The following is an 18,097-nucleotide window of genomic DNA, read 5'->3' as shown; positions in this document are numbered from 1 at the left end:
GAAACTTCTTAATAGTACAAGAAACGGCCCTAACAATTGCAAGAGGTGTAAATTCTACTTCTGTTTCAAGCTTTAGCTTAATAAGGAAGACATCTGAAGATCCTTACATTTCAGATGAAGCTGATAGAACTGAAAGCCTGTAACAGTAAACAGTAATGTATATATATGTAATATATACATATAGAACACAATAGCCTTTTTAACGGGTATTTATATCATTTACCTCATTTATCTCTTCTTGATTGGTACAGTATTGGAAATGCTGTGACAGTTCTTCCTCATATTTATCTGCTTTGGAACTCCAGTTAATGCTGTCGCACTCAAGTCTAGCAAGTTCTTGCTTCAGATTCTTTACAGAAACATTCAAGCAATTCTGAACCGAGAACAGACAAAGTATGAAATTCAGGGCATACACTAATTCAATCAATCTAAAATGAAAATTGTTTTGAGGCAAAGCATGCGTAAATAATAACCATGGGTTAGATTAAACTATTATACCTCCCCTGTAACAAGAGCAAGTACATAGACATTTCATTCACTGGTATTCTGGGGGGTTATTTCCAGGAAACAAAGTCACAACTCACACATGGTATCTTCTCTGAGCCAAGAGAAATTGGAATACTCTAAGTCTCTAACATTTGGATGGTAGCTCATTTCTGCTGCCAACCAAGCCATGGAGCGTGAAGAACAGGCTGGCAATATGGATAACCTAAGCAGGTCAGAAGGGAATGTCTTGCTTTCTCCATAGTAAATGGATACAGGGCAATGACGATCCTGCCCTGAATATATAACTCCTTTCTAAATTATATCCATTTCACAATACAAGCAAGTCTGGAATCCACTAATAAGGTAACACATTTTATTTCCTTTTTGTTCTTTTGTTAACCTTTGTTTATAGGAGAATAAATACGCAAAACAACCTTTAAAAAGTATCAGGAGTCTAATACATAGGTGTGGCATTCAAGAAATGACCAACAGGGCCTTGACCTGCACAAAAATTACTAGAGAACAGAAAGTCATGCTTTCTCTCTCCCTGCCCCAATGCTTATATTTTTAAAACTTCCTCCTTATCTCAAACCTATTTTGAGGCTTTCCAATGTAAGATCTGTTCACAGATCATTAAAAAATTAAAACAAGATTTGAAAAATGCCATGTTTTTCTTCTTGGCAAAACCAATTCATAATGTGACAGTAACTAATGAAGAATAAATATAATTCCCAGATGTTTTGTTTAATTTGATGGCTGTACATCAGCAAACTCTAAAAGCAAAAATCTTCAAATGATTAGCTACTATGGATTCTATATTTTGTTTTCTTTTGAAAGTTTTCTCGAAGCGCTGTATTTATTTTTCTCACTGTATTAGTACATTGTTGTACATTTAAAAGCCAATAAGATAGCTCTATAATCTTATTTCATATTTATCCCTGATTTCACAGATCATTCTAATTCTACTCACAGTTTGCTGTACTGCAGACAAGATATCCACTCCCTGGGTAATAACCAGTTTATAAAGCTGTCTGATATGTATTCTTCTGAGATATATATTCTTCTGAGCATTCAAAAGGTAGGCTTTAGCATGGTGCACATCTTCAGGGCCCTCAGTTATTTCAGGAATATCCAGTTCTCCTGATTTTGATAGACATTCCAGCTAGAATATATTAAACTGAAAATCAGTGTGTGTTTTGAATGTGAGTGGAAGCTTACTATTCCTTTCAACATCCATAACTTGGTAACCTAAATTTTGAGTAATTAAATTTGGGTTCAGATCTTTATTTTAAATTTTCCAAATTTCATGCAGTTTTAGATCCAAAATTTCTGATCACCAGGCAGGGTAATGTTGTTTATTTGGGTAAAAAAGGAAAGATGACAGACACCAATATAAAAAAAGCGACTGGCTACAAAAGGAAGATGTATTTTAAAAGATTATACTCACTTCTTTTTTAACATGATGGAATTTAACTGTTTTGTTGAAAATCTCATCATATTCTGTCATCATGCTCTTTACCATTCGATGTAGATGAATAAGCTCACTTATTCTCTCAGAATTCTCTTTCACAGGAAATCCTTTCTGACTTGGTGATTCTAATACTTTTATCATGTACTCAAGTTCAGCATTCAGTTGCTAGCAAAAAGGAGCAGAAATTACAGAAATACGTTTGCACAATTTCCATCACATTTTATGAAATAAAACGACCTATGAAAAATAAATTATCTTAGGGAAAAATAAATGCCTCTTTAAAATACTCTCCATATTCTTTACTCTTTGCTAGGCTGAATATCAACTGTCACCCAGAAACAGTCTTTAATCAGAACAACAGTGTCAAGTTCTGATGCTTAGGGGAACAAGAGACTGTCCTACTCGCTAAAACTCAGTAACAGTATTCAGAAGATGCAGGACACTCAGTACGATATACCTCAGCCTCTGACCAGCTCTGACTCCAAAGCGTAAAGCTGATGATCTCCTTGTACTCTTCCCCACCTCAATGCCTGTGTGTCACTTCAATACACAGCTAACATTCCACAAGATATTCTGTGGATGCTGAAGGTAAAACATCTTCTCCCTTACCTCATCAACACAGACAAAACCTCTCTTCTGGAAAATCAATATGCAATGTAAAATAGACCCCAGGCACCCTGTCTAAAAGCAATGTCAATGTTATTATTTACTTGAGAAAAAAAAAAAAATGGTTTTGATCCACCATGCACTCTGCTATCCCAGTTTCTCACCTGAAACTGTGGTTTTATTTGGTTAAGCTTTTGTAGTTCTAAGGCAATACAAAGGTCACTTCCAAGATCAACTGTTGACATAAGCCTGAGAGCCTCTTGAAGAATCTTCAGCCCATGGGTAGTCTAAAAGATAATCAGATATTTCAGTATTTCTTTAGTAAATAAAAAATATTTAAACCCAAATCTAAATTTGTAACAAGAACCTTTCCCAAACCAGATATAAAAGCTGTCAGTAAATTTCCTTAAAACAGAGTCTAGGAGGAAAATGGGGTGGGGGGTGGGGGGGATGGGGGGAAGGAGGAGATTCTGAAGTTGATTGTTGTATTTTTTCATGTAGTCTAACTTTTTTTTTTCCGGCTATAAACCTCTGTCTCAAACCCTCTGACTTTGACAAGGGTGACAAAAGATCTTGAACATAGTGCACAAAAACAATTCATACACTGAGATGGGAGGACCCATTCACACAGTGCATTCTTTGTGAAAACAGATGATGTGGTGGTTTAGTGGTAAGTCACACTGGACATAAACAGTGCCCATAAGCCTCTGGTTCTGCTACTAGCACAGCTATCATTGCTTTTAAGGAACACTGCACACTGTACAGAGTGCCAAGGAGGTTTCAATCCTCTGTTCTTACAAACAGTGTTGGACTTGACTTTAATAACTAATAGGACACAGATTAGTTTGGTAACTTAAATTACAACAAGATGGCGCTAAAAATGGAAAAGCATATAAAAAGCACTTCTGCTATAGTATAGAGAACTGATTACAACTGAAAATTTGAAATGAGGACTTGTATGTGTTTGAATAAGGGCAAAAAAAAATCAAAAACATTTTGTGCTTTGTGATGACTATCTGAGTGGTGGAATAGACTATGGAGAATTATCTTACTGATGATTTCTCTTTCTTAAATGATACCTATAATAGTTGATGAGAGAGTCACAGACAAACCAGTAACAATCTAGAAATGCTTGTCGCAGTTGCTTTCTTGCTTTTTTACTTACCTTAGTTAGTTGTTCTTTAAATATCAAGCACTGTTGCTTGATGGGTTTTACTTGATTAATTTTAAAATTCCAGATTGCCCAAAGATCAGTCAGCTCTTTCTTTTCTTTACTCAGATTAATAATGGTATCTTCTGTTACTTGTACAGTATTTTCTGCTTTTAATAATAAGCTCTCATTTGCCTGGCAAATAAATAAACACACATTTTCCCACATTTGAATTTTTACAAAAAAAAATACAATAAAAAATCATTAAAGTCCCAAAACAACTTAATAAAAAGCAATTATTCTAGCATACTTTCTTTGAAAATTTCTGGTATTCTAGGTGTCTTTAAATAATTTCTGAATAGACAGACCTACCCAAAAACCTACTTCTGGGGAGTAGCAGCTGGAAAGTGAAGGGGATGAAGAACAGACCGCTCTGTGCTGATAACCAAAGCAGCACTGAAGCATGGGAGAGATAACATGTTCAGCATTTGAATATTGGTGGGTTTTCCTCTTTTTAGTACACCTTATATCAGAAGCACTGTAGAAAACCTGGTAATGCTCTTTCTGCTTTTCTCATTTCAGAATTTCTCTTTTAAGAAAAGTGTTTGTAGATTACTAGTATGATCTGTATCCTTATAGACACTTAAAAACTACAACCTAAGAGTACCATGAGAAGAGAGTAGCAGAAAATATGGTGGCAACACACTTCCTGGTCTTTAGAGAGAGAACATCTGAATATACATTTAGATTTTAAGTGACATCATATTGAGACATATTCAGCTTGACTTTACACTATCTTATCTATGCCTGTCTGTATCCAGTTGTGACAGCACACTCTTTAGCCCACACTAACTGCCTGAATACCTTCCCGGAGTAGGTTTTTCCAGCTCATCTTACTTGCTCCTGTATGTTATCATGACCATCTCCCCCTTCTCACCCTCTCAGCTCATTGTAATTGCTCTCTAATCTCTCCAAGGAAAATAGAAATAACAGCTGTGTATCTAAGCTATCCACATTAATTGAGATCAGTTCAGGAGGCATGGCTTAGGGAATGACAGTATGCAAATCTCAACCAATCAATCATGAAGAGGTGTTGGAAAATTAGATAAGGATGCCCAGGCAATCCAGCTGAACCCAAGAAAGAATGTAACAACACCAGGAAAGATTATCTGTAAGGAAGCAGCTCTAGCACCCATTTTCTTAGAACTTCATACGCTACATTGGTAAAGTATAACTCTTAGTGGAAGTAAAATAAATCAAATCCTGCACTTACATATATGCTTCTTTCCAATATGAGCAAAATGGATACGTCCATGGATTATATTTATGTGCATATATTGGGTCACTTATTAAGGGTTACTTCATTGCCACTCAAGATTTTTTTTATATTAATTACAAAGCCATTAGCACTCACACTTTCATATCTTACAAATACATAGCAGAATTACTCCCTTTAAGGACAGCTACTGGAGAAGTTACAAACCATCAGTCAGAATTAGGATTAAACCTCATCACAGGCAAACATCAAATACTCAGTGCAGTTTATCAGATTATGCTAATTTACACAGAAAAGAAGTCAATTCCCTCCTGCTAGAGAAAAGGCACACAGCAGATTTTCTTGATGAAAACCTCCAGAATTCTTCCTTTGATTTTTACTCTTTTTATATGAGCTTTCCTACACATCAACCAGGATAGGATGCTCAATCAACCCATGAATTTGACCATTTGCTGCAGAATTTCTACAGAGGTCCCGTACCTATACAGATTTTATACTGTGCAGCTAATATCAACAAAAGGCATATTTCCATTACAATGGATTTGCAGGCTCTGATTTCAGTGAAATTTCAGGTTTTCAACAGAAAAACAAATAACATCACTAGCTGTATAATCTTTGTTGCCTAAACTCTATAGGATTGGCTTATTCAGTCTTACAACTTAGCTTTCTGGTCTCCATCTCCACATTCTTGGCCCTTCCTGTAAGTACCAAGCCTGCAGAGTGCATTTCATAAATGCAAAAGAACAGTGAACAATACCATGACACAGCTAACAATTCCATGCAGAACAAGAGAAATTTATATGTCAGAACTTTGGGAGATAATTTCTACCTCCAAAGTCATTCTACATATTATACATAGTTGTGTATAAATGGTGGTACAAAATGTTTGATCACCTTATGAACATTTCAGGTTAAAACTTTCCCTCACTTTGATTTTGTAAACATTTTGACATTTTCAAATCAACGTTTTTTTTACAACTCCATACTGTGAAAGTATGGATATTGTTTCTCATTCTGAGAAATTTCTCTTGGACTGGGAATGAGAAATTTACAGAATTATTCTGTATTAACTGTGATTCCATATAAACATCACAGTCATTTTATCTTCCCAACTCCCTACTCTCCTTACTGAAACAAAGGACAAATACACTTTGCCTTAGACAAGATCTTTGATGAAGGATAGCAGAACCAATACACCTATCTGTCATAATTTCAGTTTGTTCCTTGAGAAAGGTGATAACTCCATGAAAAAAAAAAAAACTCACCATATTTGCTAAATTAAGGAAATTGTGACCCAAATTTTCAGTGGAAAAAATCATCTTTATAGTCTTCTGCCACTTGGTATTAGCTGACTCTATTGCACTTTTATTTTCAACCTCCCTGCTTGTTTGTAGTGGTTCTGCTTGATAAAATTCCTTCAGATTTTGAATATGGTCATTCACCTATGAAAGATATAAAATAAACATTAAAAAAATCAATAGCTATAATCAGAAGGTATACAGACATGATAAAATCGAAGGTAAAATTAATGTTATACTGAATCTTTTACAGGTTTTAAAATCTATCTTCCTCCCTAAAACCTATACAAACACTAAAACAATGTTTCAAATAACCTGTAAACCAGTAGATGGCAAGCAGAGAGCAGTAATTCATTCAATTTGTCACATATCATTACATAAATATTATATAACATTATACCCATGCAATTATTTTCACAGATTATCAAGTAAATGGTATTAGCAAGAATCAGAAGTAGATATGATCCACTTTTTTGACTTTTTTAAACTCAAGGTACCAAATAAATCTTATGACTAATTTTATGTGATAGGTTCCATTCCATCCTCAATTTCTTTGTAGATATAAAAGAACAACAACAGTGCTGTAAAATATTAAAACAAACATTACTTCAAAATGAAAAAATAACTTCCCTGGGCATCATTAGCACAGTTAAAATTTTGTTGGTATTAATGGATTATGATCTCAGCTAGAACTAGTTTATATTTCATTTTTAAATCCATTCAGACAAATCAGCACTTCAGTGGAAGTGCAAGACTGCGATAAATATCCGTATCAACATATTGCATAAATATGTTATGAGAAATATTTTTTAAATATATGAAACAAAACCGGTAAATTTACAAGCCAGACTACATACATGTAAGCATTTTTATTATGTGTAGAATGAGAGAACAAGAGCGAACATACACACAAGAGAAAAAGTAAAAATCCAGTGATATTACTTCCTATGATGGTGATATAGATCAGTAGAAAATCTGTACGTAGGCTACTCATTATGGTGATACAAGTTCAATGATCAGGGCTGCTTGCCATGCTGGAACAGCTCTCCTTTAAAGCAGAAAGAAGCTTACAAAGACTTCTGGAGCTTTCATGGCATACTTCTCATACAGGATGTCGTGGTATACAGGATACTTGTCTTAGCTAAATTAAAACATGTTTTCACTTCTAAGATTTTTGCACTGCTTAGTCAGAGAATAAGTAAAAAATCTGTACCTCCACTGCTGACTTTAAAAAGTTTACATAAGTTGTTAGGATTTCCAGTTTTGAATTAATATTTCTTTCAGTTTTTTTCAGTTCTTCATTCAGAAAGTCAGTTTTGCTAGAAAAAGCTGCCACTTGCTCGGGTTCAAACTCTTCCATATCTTTGATGATTCCCTTAGCTGCTTCCAGTTCATGTGAAGCTTCCTTTCAGGGCATAAACATAGAACAAAATGTATAATGACCACAATGAACTTGTGAATATTGGTAACACATTTTTAATTCTCAGTAGTATCACTTTCTTCTGTATAATTCAATTACTTAGTTGAAGAGCTCATAATGTCCATTGTGTGCTGAAACACACCATTTCTTTCCTGCAACATTTTAAACCTAAAATCTATTTAGTTATCATAATAGCCATTTTAAATGGAAAAGAATAGGAATCTCCATATTCAGATCAAGTAAACCACTTCACAGTGCAAGAATACGGGAACACAGCTATCCAGAATTGATATGCTACCTTGAATAAATGGTAATGCCCAATCTTCTGAACTGATTACTTGTGTCTAAATACTCCTTACCTGCTTCTATCTCATACCAATTTTTTTTCTCTAGTCACACTCTAGAGTTTGTCTCTGGGTCTTCATAAGTCTACTGCTGTAATTGTTTCAAGGTCTGTCCCTGTAGCCCTTTGGTTTATTAATCTAACTTCCACCCCTGATTTCACTGTTGAATCAATAATTGTTTCCTTGCTCGAGATTAGTCCTTATCTGTCAAGCTAGATTTTCTTGCATGGGGAAAACCTGTTGAAATCAGACTGGGATCAAAAAGTAGGTCACATCTGTTACTGCATCAACTGCTCAAACCCGGAAGAAAGTCACAGTATGCCGTCTATGCAGATACACTGAGAGTTACTAATATTTTCCACGGTTCAGCTGGGATTATAGTTTTCAGCTGCTTTGTTTTAACTCATAGCTTCATTCAAGGAATGAAGGCTTCATTTTAGTTGCAACTTTTTCCGTTGCATCATATCTAACATATATAAAGCACATGTACATTTTCCATTATTGAACGTTACCTTGAAATTGTACACCAAAAGAGAACTTCTAGAAACCATTTGTTCTCAACTGCATATGAAGAATGTAAAGAAAGAATGACATCCAGCTTAGGCCAAAGTAAATAGGTTTTAGTCAAACATGAGAAAACTGGGAAACAGGAAATCACTTCAGAAACCAAGGTATTCAATACCTATTTAAAATAGATTTTTACAGAATTATTACCTCATAAATTGTAAGACACTGTCTTGTAAGATCCTTTGACAATGGTGTCATACCTCTCGATACTAAGAATCACTGCATATCTATAGTGATGTGCTTATCTACTTCTAAATATTTAACTCAAACCACTTAGCAGATCTATTTCTGTCACTCAGCTAAGTGCACGAACTCTAGCATATCACAATCCATAGAAGGAATAGGTAGGTGACAGATTACTGTTGTCAAGGTTGATAGTACATTGCAAAAGAGATAACACCCTAGACTTACCTCCAAATAACAATTTGACAAAGACAGTAAAAATTATTATACAGTCATGTGCTACAAAAATGGGCTCTTGCTGATCTACTGAAAAGTTGCCTGAAACAAAAAACACCTCCATAGGAGTAATATGTTTTTTAAGAGCTCCTAAAACATAGGATACAGCTAAAATACATACTGCAACATTGTTCAGCTTAACCACAACAAAAGCACCTTTGTCAAGACCACAGAGGGAATGAAATATGGAGTGGCTTTAACCCACTTCTAGATACTGCAGCATTGCTAGAGGAATTGGAAAGGCCCTAGATGCGACTTGAAAACAACCTAATCTTTGTTACAGAGCTGAGTACTGCAGTGCTTTCATGTAGCGTCTGCATTCCCTACATGACCAGTGGATGCATCAGATGGTAGCTTTACAGCCCTCTTTGCAGTTCCTCTACCTGGCAACTACTTTTTCATGAAGAACCCCCCCCCCTTTTTTTTTTTTTTGCTTATTCATCCCCTTTATTTGGCATAACAACCACAAGACATGAGAATAGTTTTCTGTGCCTCTAATATACACAATATTTAAATTTTGTGCCTCTGGAGGGAGCAGGAATCCACATTTGGAGTTGTTCTTTCAAGGGCTGACACTAGGATCTCGAGGTAGTGACACTTGGATCCTATCAACATTACAGTCTTGACACAGAAACAAATAACGAGATGAAGAGACAACATGGGCAAGGAGGACTGACTTGCAATGTTATCTGTGTTTTTAAACAAAACTATAGACCTATTTTCTTTCTGAGAACATACAAGAAACTTTCAGGCTCTCACCCTACTTAGAAATACATACAGTATGCATTTGTTTTTAAGACTAATTAACATTATTAAATCTGCCCCCCCTTCTTTTTTTTTTTTTTTTTTTTTTTTTTTTTTTTTTTTTTTTTTTACCTTCATTTGATTAGCCAGTTCCAGGTATTTGTTCAAACTTCTTTCTGACTCAGACAAACAGGAATCAATCTCCACACCAATTGCAAGCTTCGGGGTGATTTTTTTAATCGACTCTGATACCTTTATTTGAAAGCATTATTTATATAGTTAATTGAAATAAATAGACAGTATAATAAATCACTTTGCAGAGAAAAAAAGGAAGTAACACTTGACTGTTGCTATTATGTACTTTTTATAATCAGAGAAATTAAGAAATGAAAAGACCAAAGAATAAACTTCTACTATTGCACATCTAACAGGTACAGTCATAAACTGAAGAAAAAAAACCTCTCTGCTCTCATTTTGCTGGAATGCTTTTCCTTTATCCTAAGTACTCCAGGCTTGTTATTTCTATAAGGCACAGCTGTATTAATATCTAGGTATGTTGTTATCGGCATAAGTACTTTTGTGATGCTCCATTTTATGAAAAGAATGCACATTCTTTTTTCAGAAAGTTCATTTAAAGCTTCTCTGCCAAGCCAGAAGACCTATTTTCATGCTAATACACATACACAATTCCACTTCATTGTCACTGTAAGATGTTATATGAAGTAAATCTCAGGGCAGCTGAATTTAGCACCATGTTCTTTGAGATAGTTTGTATTAGCAGAAGATTAGAAATGTTTTGCTTGGTAGGAATATAACAATGAGCACTGTTCCTTGTAAAGAAAGATCATGTATTATGACTTAAATCTCCAAAATATTGTCTAATGGAAGACTGAGAACAAAGTTATTAGAACAAACTGTGCAGAATGAAACCATGTAAATATTAGGGTCTACCTTTTGAGTAAAAATTACCTTCATTATTGTAGCTTTAGCTTAAGATTGAGGGTATGCTGGTGACATCATTGCTCCAAAACCAAGAGGAGCTATCAGCAAATATACTTTCAACTAAACTCAACAATATTCTCATTGTATTCTAATATCATGAGGCCTCTTCTATTGAAAATGTGCTATGGGACCAATGTATTGCAAATTGCCTTCCCATTTGATTCAAAGTAGTTCATTATAAGCATCATGCAAATATGAAATATCAGATTACAGTCTTAATTATTCAGTAATCAAATTTCAGTACTTTTTTTTGGTCTACACTCTGGGGCTTCCTTCGTATGAACTTTGTTAAAAGATTACAAGTTTTTAAATTTGTTTTTAATTTACATATGGAACCTTAATTAGGAGTCATGAGTCTACTTCATCTCTGACAAATCATTAAAAAAGTCTGCAGTATTACAGAACATTCAAAAGCTTAAAAAAAGGCTGTGATCTCCTTAAAGCATATCTTAATGAATTAAAGGAATTATTTTAGTGAAGAGAATCCACTCTTCAGCCTAACTGAAAAATTTGCTGCAGTTCAGTCACCATGCTTATTAACCCTCAATTTTGCCATAATTCTACTTTTATCTGCAGCACAATGAAACAGAAGACAGAAACAGTATAGCAAACCTGTATGCAGGTCACAGTCCTAATTACTCACTTCATTTCCAAAAGAACAAGTTTTAATAGCTCATTATCTAAGCAAATCATTGCTTTATTAAAGATGGTTGGTAAAATGTTCTCATGGAAACATTTTTCAGAACAGTTTTAGGTTCACTGGTTCTGATAACAACATTCAGCATTCTAACTAAAACTGTGCGCTCTCTAACAAACCAGTGTTATTTGTAACTTGTGTTAGTTGAGTTAAGCTTAATATTCACATAGTTAAATTATGGAAATGCAATGCATTGCTAACACATTAACAAGAAAGCATGTTATGATGTACCATATTTAGATGATCTTCAAGTGAGGTACTCCATTGCTGTTTCTTCAAAGTAAGTTCTTTATAATCTGGACACTGCCTGAGTAATTGATCCACTTTTTTTTGAACATACTCTATGATTTTCTGAATTTCTGTTACCCAAGAGCTAAAATGGAAAAGTGCAACTATTAGCATTTCTCAGTTTTGCTCAGCAATCAGGCTGTTAATGACTTAAAAAACAAAATAACCTTTCTGATTATTTTTATGACAAGTAATTTCACAAGAACTTTAAGCTGTGACCCTTACAAGGAAAGTAATCAAGAAAAATATTAACCTGAATGCCAACAAAACTGATAAGTAGCACACAGACATGACATTTGCAAAAAAATAATTTACTGCCAGTTACATAAATTAGATTCACTTGCCGTATATCCATATCCACTGAGATATTTAATTTTACAAGTAGTTCCAATGACCTTAGTTATACCATCTAAAGACTGAGACCACAAGCAGAACAGCCCTGAAAAGAGCAAAATTATACAACATATAATTTCTACTTTAAAAAAAATATGTTTTCTTTGGACTTTAAAGTATTTCAGTGTTATTACATTAGGTAGACAAAGAATGTCTCATACATTCTAAGTCAACTTTTTTTTTTTTTAAGGATGATGTTTTAACAGAAGAAAAGATGACAAAACAATTGTTTGTCTTGTAATTTATAACATTTAATATCAGGTAGGCAGTTCATAATCTGATGCTTGAGGCAATCCTCTTCAAATTGTAAAAAAAAAAAGTTACTGCATACAATTAAGGCCTGAAGTTCTGATATAAAAAAGAAACCCATGTATCAATTGATTTACGACCGAAATTTAATCATCATGAGAATTTTTGTAAGACAAATGTTCAAAATAAGGTTTTCATTAGTTTAGTTTCATCATAAACTTATTTTTATACAGGTACTTATGCAAGGTTTCTTCCTTTGTCCTCTAAAAATAAAGGAAATTTTCTACTGGCTTCAGATAGGGCTCAGAGAGCTAATAAATACACCTTTTTGCTGCACCCTCATTTTTCTAGCTTGTTTTAATTTAAAAATGTTAAATATGTTTAAATATGTCTTTTATTTTAAAATATGAGCTCAAAATCAAATTTATCAGTATTTCCATTTGAAACACTCTAGGGACTATAAGAATTGCCTTCTGTGCTCTTCTGTTCCTCTTCCAATGTGAATATTTTCAGTATTTTAGCTTACTTGGTATTATCTTTTAGAATCATAGAATGGTTTGGGTTGCAAGGGACTTTAAAGATCATCTAATTCCAACTTTAGTATAGGGTTGTAATGTGCTTTAAGAAGATTTGAAAATAATACAGAAATAAAATCTTATGTCTTCATTTATACTGTGATTTGGCTTTATAATTATGCCACTGAAGTCAGTGCACTATCCCTAAACACAGTCCAACTACTATAAACATCTGTCCAATGGAAAAGCAGTTTTTTTGTGAAAGTAATCACATTTTTTCAGATTCACCCATTTCACTGCCTTCAAATGGCACCTGCCCATATTTGTCAGGACTTCCAGTCCTAGGGAAGTAGGAAAAGGGAAGTTTTTGAAGGCAGTTAAGGCTATCAGTGAACTGTACAATAATGGGAACAGAATATAGTATCAGGATTTAGTCTTCATAGGAGTCCTGTTTCCTGTACAAATATTCCTCCTTTGGCCCTCAGCTGTTCATACAAATCTTGTTGTCCCATTGGGTTAATCTCTGGGCTAAATATTGGCCAGTATTAATGGACAGCATACTAGTTTATACATGACAAGGACAAAGGCCTCTGTCTTCCCTCTTTCAAAACATGAATATTTCTGGGGGAAATTATTGTTCTAGAATATAAACACTTTATCACATTTGCAGACAGAACTCATTGCTTCAGCCATTACTAGGTTTATGAGTTGGCTGGGAGTATTCTGGGTATCTCCAAAAGCTATGGATTGAGAGGAAAAAAAAAAAAAAGAAACCCAGTCTTGGTGTACAAAAAATTGGCCGTGAGTCAGGATCATTGTGGCATTGAAAACTAGCATCGGGGAGAGCCTAGCCAGCAGGTCACTCCCCTCCATTAAGGGCTTAAGAAGCTGCATCTAGAGGCCAGTTTGAGTCCCCACAGTACAAGAAAGACATAGACAAGCTGGAGCAGAACTGAGCTGAACTAAACAGAGGCCACCAAGATGGTTGGGGCTTGGAGGACATGATGCACATTGGCAAGCTGACGGAACTGTGCAGAGTAAAGACAAGAAGGTGAAGAGGTGATCTAAATGTTGTCTTCCATTATCTATAAGGAAGTGGGGTTACACAAAAGGCAGGATCAGAGTCTTTTCAGAGGTGTACAGCACAAGGTCAAGAGGCAATGCTCACAAGTTGCAGCAAGAAAAATTTTGGCTAGATAAATGGAAAACATGTTTCATACGAAAAAGGCGTAAGCACTAAAACAGGATGCCCAAGAGGCTCTGAAGTCTGTCCTTGGAGATATTCAAACCCTGGCCCAGAGTAACCTGAGCTAAGCTGAAAGTTTTGAACAAGAAATTGCACTAAATGATCTCCAAAGTTCCTTGCCAATATAAATTATTCCATGATTGTAATCCTTACCTAGGATTTACCTAGAATTGCACATACCTAGGCATGTAAAGTGTTCCACATGCACAGAAGTACTAGCACTACTCATTGAAATATATGGCAAACTCATATTTGTGCTATGAGGTCTAATGACAGCAGGGAAACATTGAAAAGTCATATTATGTTTGTTTTCTTAGAACAGGGCCTATTTTTATGATGCAAGCAGACATTAAAATATACATATATATATTTTTTTTTCTTTAGAAGCAGAAAAAAAGGTCTAAAAGGATTACATTGGCCTGCAGGAAGAGTTTGCAGCTGCTGACATTTTCTTTTACATATTTTTTTTTTAAGTGTTAACTAAACCACTATTTCTGAACCATGCCCTATTGCATCAATTGCACTACTTGACACCACTCTTAAAGTAGAATGTAGTGTTCCTGAACATTTTTGTTAAATAGATTGGTTTGTATAAATGCCAGCAGCGAGATATGAAAGGTAAGTATGGCTGAAATGGTCATTTAGAACCACGCTTACTTAGTTAACTAGTACAGTAATAAAGCAACAGGTAGATATGGAGAAACACAGCAAATATGAAAAACGGAGGGAATACCTGTGAGAATCTGCTTTATGAACTAAAGTTTGTCCTTTTCGCAAAGTACTTGCTGTGCAGCCTTTAATTTCTTCCTTTAATTCCTTGTACTTCATTGCCAAGACAGGCAGACTTAAGCCTTCTGAATTAACGATTCTAAGGTATTTCTCAATACCTTGAAGAGCATCAAGTGCCTGGAAAAAAAAATAATAATCTGTTGTCAATATTTCTATTTAAAATGCAAGCATAAATTCTTTTACATAAGCAGATGATCAATGGGCAATTAACATTCCCCATTTCTTCAGTTTCCCCATTTCTCAGAACAACATTTTAATTTAGGGTCTGATATTGATTTTGCAGGTCACGGAAGAAAAGAGGTATAATTCAGCAAAAGTTCATGCAAGTATGGGCATACAAAATCATAATTAGTTTGAATTTAAAACTATTCAATTTTCAGAAATAGGCCAATTGGATACTGAAGCAGAACCAAAATAGCAATAGTAATACAACTGACAGTGTTAGCACTCTAAGGTTTGTTGAAGCACACTCAAGGAGCTTCGCCGTTATTTTTTTTAATGTTTTAAATATATCAAACTTACATTAAACAAATAAATTATAATTAAATCTATTTTTATTAAAAACAGTCTTTGATTTTGCAGACATGCACTTTTGTTTTCTTATACCTGTTCTCCATTTTTCTTTAATGCAAGAAGGTTCTCGTTCAAATAACAGAAGAAAGTGACAGAAGTATTCTTAGACAACTCCTGCCTTTTAATGCTGAATGAAGGCAACATTTAAATACTCCATTAGTAAAGTTAGTAAACAGTAATTTCAGTAAAAATAGAAATGGCAAAATGCACACCAGAAATTATGAACACAAACACAATGCAAGTATTATGCTTTCCAGCGACCTGAAAAGTAGCATCAAAACAGCTAATAATCTGCTTCGCTTATTTGTTCATTACATGTAAATAGTCCAAAGGTTCAGATATGCCCTCATAATAAATAGAAAATGTGTCTTTTCTGAACTAAAGTAATTCAGTTTCAGTGCACCACAGGAGTAGCAGATCCCGTTTTATTCACTCTTACACATAACAGGAGTAGCGGCATGCTGAGCAGACACACAATAGCTAGTCCTGTCTTCATCAAGTACTTTCACAAAGCACAGCCCTGTATTATGAAAAGATGCTACCTTTGCTCTCAAAGCAACAGACCTATATTCATGTAGCTCACTGTTCAAATTAGAAGGGGATTCACTATCAAGGAGTTTTTGCACTGTTTCCACCTAACCTTCTCTGTTTCTTTATTGTAAATGAGATCAAGAAAGATCATAGTTGCTGGAGGAAAAGATCTTTGTCACTTCAAGGGTCTACAAATAATTTCAATACTAAGTATTGTTTACATGTTGTTTAATAAAAAAAATACTGAAGGAACATATAGGTTAAAAGACACATGATTAGAGCCCCACCTGGTGCTCAAAACAAAAATCAGTGCAGGCTGCTGGTTGTTTTTTCAGCATATATAATAGATATATCAAGTTTATTGTTGGAGCTATCCCTGGAAATTATCTGCTTATAAAGCTTCTGTAAGTGATCTACAAAGAACATGCTTTGAAAATTACAGAAGATCACTTGGTTTTTGGCCACCTTAAATTGGGAACTTTAACTAGTTTTCTAACTAAAAAGGTTTGGAAAAATGTTTGCATAGCTAATACTACTTGCTGTATGTGCCCATCAAGAACAGGTTTATTGTAAAATTGAAATAAATAGCTTTCATGTTTTAAGTCTGGTCATTAATTTTGAGGTCCTGCTTTGCAGTAGAAAATTTTCAAATGCAGCAACAGATTTTCAAGGCTCTAAAGGACTTACAAATCAATTGGACTATGGGATATCTTCAGATAGTAGATTCTAAGCACTTAGTATCTCCAAAAAGTTTACAAGTCCTTGTTTTCTGTAACTTTAGTGTAACATGTACTTGGTCCAGCACTGCTGGCTAAACACCTCATGTTTCAAAAGGTTTATGCCCCAAATCAAGGCAACAAAATTGACAAACCATTTTTAAAAAGAGAGCTCACCAATCTGATACAGGGTTCCTTGCTTAATCCTTCTGCTCTAAATTAGAGTTCATTTAACAAATTGTTGCATATTAATATTAGAACGCAATACCAGAAAACACTTTCATCGTATATTTGGCAGACACACTGCATCATCCTCCTTCCCTCCCCAGCATTTTAAATGCTAGAACAACACTGGTGTTCTAACAGTTTGGGGTGAAACTGGAAGTTAAAGATTTTTCAAGTAGTATTTGAAAGGGGAAAAATTGTCTTATTCAATTTTATTTTCACCTCTGATGAGTTTCTAGAAGACAGTGCAAGCTGTCTCAAGTTTCAAATTAGCATTTAAAGAGAATTTTCATTTTTATTATATGAGCACACATCCACTAGAAACTGGATTACAACCATTTTTCTTATACCAAGAGCAATTGGCCAGTGGATCATTTTATTTTTTGGAAGACTAATTTGAAATTCAATCTAGTCTCTCAAAAAATAAAGGCTCAAAAGAACTACAAGTGCATATACTTCTAGTAACATGTGTACCTGCCTGTAAATATTTCAGATTTTAACCAGGAGCATTTTGAAGCAAAGACAGTGGTGTCCGAGGACTCATTTTGCTTCCACATAAGAGGACACTTTCACCATTTTAATTCTACTTGGCTGAATGTGAGGTCATTTCCATTATGTCAATTATTTTATTCCTTTCTACACGTGCTTCCTTGCTTCCTTGATTGTATTGTACTCCTATAGAGTGATTTAAAAAAAAAGTCTTTTTTCTTGACCGTTCTATTTTTTTTTTTTTAAACTGGAGACCTATGAAAAGGGCTGTCCCTTCAATCAATATAATTTAAAAAATAATTCTATATCTTTAGCTGCAAATAACATTTAAAAATAATTTTAAAATCTTAAGTCCTGAGCTAGTAAAAATATCAGAAGAAATATAACCCACATTAGACTACAAAATTACTATCCTAAAACAACTTCAGGAGATGACTGAAGAAAAAAAATGGTATTTTTGCTTTGGAATTGGGATTTGAAGAGTAATTCTACAAGAATATTCCTATCATGCTTACATAAGAGTTAATAAAAAAAATAGAAATAACAAACAGAATTCTTAAATT

The 18,097-nt window shown here is 34.4% G+C and overlaps 1 protein-coding gene across 2 annotated transcripts in view; it reads right to left on the bottom strand.

Annotated features, from left to right (window-relative positions):
* Positions 1 to 18,097, bottom strand: part of CCDC141 (coiled-coil domain containing 141) — an 84,385-nt gene that overhangs the window by 32,008 nt on the left and 34,280 nt on the right. For both annotated transcript variants that reach the window (XM_080599476.1, XM_080599477.1), the window contains 10 exons: positions 14,945 to 15,117; positions 11,752 to 11,893; positions 9,954 to 10,073; positions 7,501 to 7,692; positions 6,255 to 6,431; positions 3,729 to 3,908; positions 2,728 to 2,850; positions 1,934 to 2,122; positions 1,457 to 1,648; positions 224 to 373 (listed from right to left, as the gene is read on the bottom strand). In XM_080599476.1, coding sequence (XP_080455602.1) covers positions 224 to 373; positions 1,457 to 1,648; positions 1,934 to 2,122; positions 2,728 to 2,850; positions 3,729 to 3,908; positions 6,255 to 6,431; positions 7,501 to 7,692; positions 9,954 to 10,073; positions 11,752 to 11,893; positions 14,945 to 15,117 — 1,638 coding nt within the window. The remainder of the gene's footprint in view (positions 1 to 223; positions 374 to 1,456; positions 1,649 to 1,933; positions 2,123 to 2,727; positions 2,851 to 3,728; positions 3,909 to 6,254; positions 6,432 to 7,500; positions 7,693 to 9,953; positions 10,074 to 11,751; positions 11,894 to 14,944; positions 15,118 to 18,097) is intronic.

Source organism: Anser brachyrhynchus (assembly GCF_964034855.1).
Source record: "Anser brachyrhynchus genome assembly, chromosome: 7".
Taxonomy (NCBI): Eukaryota; Metazoa; Chordata; class Aves; order Anseriformes; family Anatidae; genus Anser; species Anser brachyrhynchus.
Note: the sequence above shows the minus strand (reverse complement) of the source record. Positions and strands in the feature narration are given on the sequence as shown.